This window comes from Tachypleus tridentatus, chromosome 12 (assembly GCF_004210375.1).
Source record: "Tachypleus tridentatus isolate NWPU-2018 chromosome 12, ASM421037v1, whole genome shotgun sequence".
NCBI lineage: Eukaryota > Metazoa > Arthropoda > Merostomata > Xiphosura > Limulidae > Tachypleus > Tachypleus tridentatus.
In genome coordinates, this window is record NC_134836.1 from 135,698,632 (window position 1) to 135,705,039 (window position 6,408).

Consider the following 6,408-nt stretch of genomic DNA (forward strand, 5'->3'; position numbering starts at 1 on the left):
TTCAAGTATCCACTTGCATAGCGTGAGGAACGCGTCTGCGCTCTTGACTTACCTATGTCACTGCAATAATGCCGGCAGCCAAGTCGTCTGTCCCGTGTAGCGATTCGCTTACACTGCGTGTAGAGCGCGACTACGCGCTTGACGCAATAATTAGTTATACCAAACGTGTCTCATAACGGCTGGTACGGGTATTAACACTTTTATTGATAAGGAGAGAACTTATCACTAAAAGTGCTAATACCCATACCAGGCGTTCTGAGATACATTTTTATTTCAAGGGGGTTTCTCCTCACCAAGAGTTCTACCAAACATGCGCCGCCATCCTCCGATGGGCACAGACGTAAGTTTACGTACTTACAACGCTTTATTTGTTTTTTTGTTTGTTTGGAAATTTCGCACAAAGCTACTCGAGGGCTATCTGTGCTAGCCGTCCCTAATTTAGCAGTGTAAGACTAGAGGGAAGGCAGCTAGTCATCACCACCCACCGCCAACTCTTGGGCTACTCTTTACCAACGAATAGTGGGATTGACCGTAACATTATACACCCCCACGGCTGGGAGGGCGAGCATGTTTAGCGCGACGCGGGCGCGAACCCGCGACCCTCGGATTACGAGTCGCACGCCTTACGCGCTAGGCCATGCCGAGCCACTTACAACGCTAAAATCAAGGTTTCTTTCCTTGCGATAAACAAAGATAGCCCAGTTTCGCTTTGCTTTAAAAACAACATTTCTACCCCTTAAAACAAATACTGCGTCTAAAATGAAAGCTAATTCATATAACAATAAATAATGAAAAAGTACAAATTGTCAAATCAATACGAATCAAAAACTGAACGCTGAGAATCACGTGACCACCAATAATCTAGCATAGCAACTAGAATCTGGTTTATTACCGCTAAAATCCGAACTGAATAAACAACAAACCAAAACTGACAGTCTCAACTAAAATTCGTTTTCAAGAGACGGTTACAAACCAGAGTGAAGCAGACTTTTGTTCCCATAATAAGTAGATTATTGAATGATATTATTGGATCAACCAGTTAGTGTTTTCAACTGAGCAGTAGTGGCATGACAAGAATAAAATAATTTAAAAAGTGTTTAGCGTTATTTGATAAGCTGGACATATCGTTACGTGGTTTTGGTATAAGCTTTAAAATTGTTGGCAAAGAAATATGATAAATCGCTTTCGTTATGATCAAGTGCACTGAGCTTTGCATCATTAGTATTTCTTTCTATCATTAAGTTTATCTTAGAATTTGTAGTTCATTAAAATGCTAATTCACCTTCTAGTTGATAATTTATATTTTGAGCATATATGTATGAATCATGAAACTAACACCAGCTTCCCTAGTGGTCACATACAGAACTATTAATAGGGAAGAAAATTATGTAAATTTATGATCACATAGGATGTGCTCTCATGCCCTACTCAGTGAATAAAGACCAAGCCACAAGATAGTGAATTATTACTGTTTATATTGTTATTAACATTGAAAAGTATTTTTGTATTTTTTAAATTAGTTTATCTTTCTTTCTGGATCTTTCATTATTTCGAATAATATTGATGTTTATTATATATTGTTCATCAATGTTAGTGTCAAGTCGTGGCCATACACATGCTTATTAGCTATATTTTGTAAGTGTTGAATTTGTATATTAATATTGTTATAGTTTAATATGCTGTTTCACTTCTTGAACCCTGATTGTACAACTCTTTCCTGATCAAATACTAGGATATCACACCTACAGTGCACCCACACTGTGAAGCACGTTTCCATGATAACAAGACACATACCATTCATTCTCATATTCTTTAACAATTAGGCTAAAACATCTAATTAATACCTAAATAAAGTTCAATGGAACATAATGCTTGCAGTTCTAAAGCACATAAAATAAGCAAACATACTCTCTCACGCGCTGAACTGTCACTTCAAAATGGACACATGCAAACTACTAAATCTGAAATACTAACGAAAGGCGAGTGTTGAACACATTTGTTAAGAACAATTCACATTGTATTAAACATCATTTGCATATCAGTGAGAAATGAAAGAATTCTCATGTAAGATTATCATAACTAAGTGGTTGTGTAAATGTAAATAAATATATTCACTGATGTTAAAGTATCTATAAAGTACTAACATTGTTACAATAAAATATCATCTGGTCAGAAAGACGTTCATACAAGAAATACAAGATAATATGAGAAAGTGTACACACAGGTAGCCATTTACGTCATTTGGCATCTAGTTCTGACTTACTGGGCACCAATCACTCAAAAGAGACACGTCTATTCTAATTGCTGGACCAATCACCTCAAAGTCTACACCACCATTATGGTGCAACACCATTTAAAAATTGATGTCTCTTCACCATACATAAGTAGTTGGTTGTCCCAGCCTTGAGGTTGCCCCAGAGGGTTCCAGGTAGTTGGTTGTTCCAGCCTTGAGGTTGCTCCAGAGGGTTCCAGGTAGTTGGTTGTCCCAGCCTTGAGATTGTTCCAGGTTTTCCAGTTCTCCTAGCTAAGCTCATGAGCTATACAGACAGAAAATAACAATATACCTATTTGTGCAAGACTTGTACTACACTGTGTATGCTGTAACTTGTACTCTCTTTCACTAATAATATTGCCAGATGGAAATATGATGTATAATGTAAAGATGTTAAAGTTAAATAATTAATGTTCATAGGGTGAGAAACGTTATGAATCCAATACAAGTTATTGAAATGGTAAACTTGTATGTAATCAGTGTTATTGTTTTTCATTATTATAAACCTATATATGAAAATAAAGTGTTTATCTCTTGGTATAAAATTAGACTGTCATTTATTCCTTACTTTACTTGTAAATTTTCTCAAGTTGGTGTCACATGTGTACCGACTCATAACTGGAAAACCCGGGTTTTTAAATAAATCTATTGTAATGGGTATCTTGTCTCAAGTGACACCTTTTCATTTCTGCGATAGAGTAGCCGTTAGGGTTCTCTGTATAAATTAATTAAATATATGTCAGTAAAGTTTCTGTTTGTTGCTGACACATACGGTTACTCTTTAGTGCTGATGAGTTTGATATTTGATAAAGTGTCTTTTAAATCTTTTAATTATTTATTTCATTATCTGGAGTCATGGTCAAGATATTAGAATTTTTCTAATTTGAAATCGAGGACAATATTACCAATCTTTTCAGATGTGATAAGTATAATACAATACTACATATTTAGATTCATGGTCAACATAACAAGAACTCTCACTTTGAGCTACGATCATGATAAAACGTTTTTATTATGGGTTCCTTATATTTCGAGGTTCGTGTTGTTGTTTTTTTTAATTTAAGCACAAGCTACCCTATCCGTTCTCTGCCCATCACGTATATCGAAACCCGGTTTCTAACATTACAAGTTTGCGGACATTCCACTGGGGGAGGGGGGCATCACACACTCCGTTTCTGTTACAAGTATTTCTCATTTTATGTCGCTTATTCATAACTTTATCTAGCACCGAATAAATTTTATGGTACATAGCGTAGAATATCTTAAAATTCGAGTTTGGTTTTAAAAAGTTTGACAAATAGATACAAAACTTATTTTGAAAGACCAGTTATATAGTACACTGAAGATACATATACTAAAGGATTTTCGAGGCTCTTATGAAGAGAGTCCTTAGCGCTGGTATTGGATAAAAATAATCCGCTTCGAGCAACAATCTAGAATGGGCTACACATAAAGTATCGTTCTGTTTTATCTAATCTCAAGAGAGACAAACATTAACACCATTGTCACCTAATTGTTTGGAGTTACACTTTAGTTCATGTTTATCAAAACTGATGCTTGGCGTAGAGTATTTGTTTGGTTTGTTTGTTTGTTTTTGAATTTCGCATAAAGCTACTCGAGGGCTATCTGTCCCTAATTTTGCAGTGTAAGAGTAGAGGGAAAGCAGCTAGTCATCACCACCCACTGCCAACTCTTGGGCATATGGGATTGACCGTCACATATAACGCCCCCACGGCTGAAAGGGCTAGCATGTTTGGCGTGACGGGGATGCGAACCCGCGACCCTCAGATTACGAGTCGCACGCCTTAACACGCTTGACCATGCCGGGCCAGAGTATTTGGAAACTACAGACAATGTGATTATGTAAATAATAACTCAGAATATGGCAGGGGTGAAGTGACGCCCCGCTCTCATTGTTTAAAAATGTCTACGTACTACTTCTACTAAGGTCTGCATTACAATGGAAGAGAAGTATTGAAATTAATACAGAGTCGAAGTAATCAAAAAAATCGATGCATAATCACGGGACACATGATAGTATGGAAGAGGATATATATTTTAAAAACGAAGCATTGTTATAACACATCTTCCTCTTCGTGAAGTTAAAAGAATCAGTTCAATGAAATTATTCAAGTCATTTATTAATAAACCTATTGAATACAGCGTGCAAACGTTAATGTTTTTGATGGAAATTTTACCCTATGCCGTCTCGACAGTACCTTCAGTTTTAGGGTAGTGTACAATGTCTCGGACGGTTCACAAAGTTCGAGTTCACCACAACTTCATACAATCTTACAAGATATTTTATACAAATCAAAGTATAGTTGAAGAATTTCAGATTTATTAACAATTTGTATTGATTAAACACAGGTATTCAGGCTTACTGAAACGTACTCTAGTGCCATTTACTGGAATATGCACCTCCTATATTTTCACTTTCGAAACTCGCCTAAAGAAGAGAATGAATATTCTTATGATATGTAGGAGCTGTAGATTCCACTAAATGACGCTAGCTTATTTTTCAGTATATGAATTAAAGGGTTTTGACGTATTAAAGGTTTTATGTTTTATGTTTTTGAGATTCATGGATGTTTAATCAATTAAAACTTTCCTAACATATTTTTAATCTCTTATTTGCATTAAAATGTATTTAAATAATTCTTATTACTGCTTAATTAAGTTTCATAAAAGCAGTAAAAGTTCAAATATGACTTTTTAAAAACGCTTAAACAGTTTGTGTGTTAAAGTTCTCACTGCGGTGAATCGAATTCCGAAATGTTTGAACTGTAATTCCGTAAACAAACTTTCATGCAAAAGAGACAGACTTATTTTGTTTTTTTACAATCCACTGAAAATTAAAAAGTTATAATTTTCCTCATAGAGAATGTTTTTTCCTAAATGTGCATACCTTTTATCTCAAGAGTAGCTATTCTGGTTTGATGTTACCCTCTAACCGCGAAATCTTTAAATAATGTGCGACACAAGCCTGACGCTTTCAACATGTCTCTCAGGCAAATCAACATGCGTCACTTGTTAACCAATAGGAGCATAAGATGCTCACGTGATGTACGTGACTCCCTCTACACTTGTAGAGTGTATCACTCCAGGTGCACATAATTATAAGATCGTTACTCAGCATTTTGAATGAGGCTTGCCCTATTTAAACCTCAGACATTTAGTTTGGTGTGCTCCTGACTGTTGAAGTGAGAGTAAGCACCATGGTGAGAGCAAAAGAGCTGTCTGAGGCCTTCAGAAAGAAAATTGTAGCAGCTTATGAGTCTGGTAAGGGATTTAAAAAATATTCCAAAATGTTTTGAACTCATTCATTCCACTGTCCGTAAAATAGTCAACAAGTGGAGAACTTTCAAAACAACTGCCAACATGCCCAGGTCTGGTCGTCTAAGCAAGTTCACTCCAAGAGCAGACCGCAAGATGCTAAAGAGGTCTCCAAACACCCTAGCATGTCATCACGGGACCTACAGCAGGCTCTGGCTACTGTTGATGTGAAAGTGCATGCCTCTACAATCAGAAAGAGACTGCACAAGTTTAACTTGCATGGGAGGTGTACAAGGAGGAAACATTTGTTCTCTAAGAGAAACATCAAGGCCAGACTGAAGTTTGCCAGAGAGAATGTAGACAAAGACCAGGACCTCTGGAATAATGTTCTTTGGATAGATTAGTCCAAAATTGAATTATTTGGACACCAGAACAGAGGACATGTTTGGCGTAAACCAAATACAGTATGAGGAAATGAACCTCATACCAACTGTGAAGCATGGAGGTGGAAGTGTCATGGTTTGGGGCTGCTTTGCTGCAGCAGGACCTGGACAGCTCACAATCATAGAATCCACCATGAATTCTACTGTGTATCAGAGGGTGTACTGTGTGTATTGAGAATCGTGTGAGTTCATCTGTAAGAAAATTAAAGATGAAGCGGAACTGGACCCTGCAACACGACAATGACCCAAAACATGCCAGTAAATCCACCAAGGACTGGCTGAAAACTAAGAAATGGAGAGTCCTGAAAATGGCCGAGTCAAAGCCCAGATCTTAATCCCATTGAGATGCTGTGGGTGACTAGAAACAGGCTGTACATGCAAGAAACCCTTTTCACATGACTGCACAAGACTAATGTT

At 36.9% G+C, this 6,408-nt stretch overlaps 1 protein-coding gene across 1 annotated transcript in view; it reads left to right on the forward strand.

Moving 5' to 3' along the window:
• Nucleotides 1-310: 310 nt before the first annotated feature.
• Nucleotides 311-6,408, forward strand: part of LOC143235810 (piezo-type mechanosensitive ion channel component 1-like) — an 11,008-nt gene continuing 4,910 nt past the window's right edge. Inside the window, exon 1 of the mRNA XM_076474004.1 lies at nucleotides 311-340. Coding sequence (XP_076330119.1) covers nucleotides 311-340 — 30 coding nt within the window. The remainder of the gene's footprint in view (nucleotides 341-6,408) is intronic.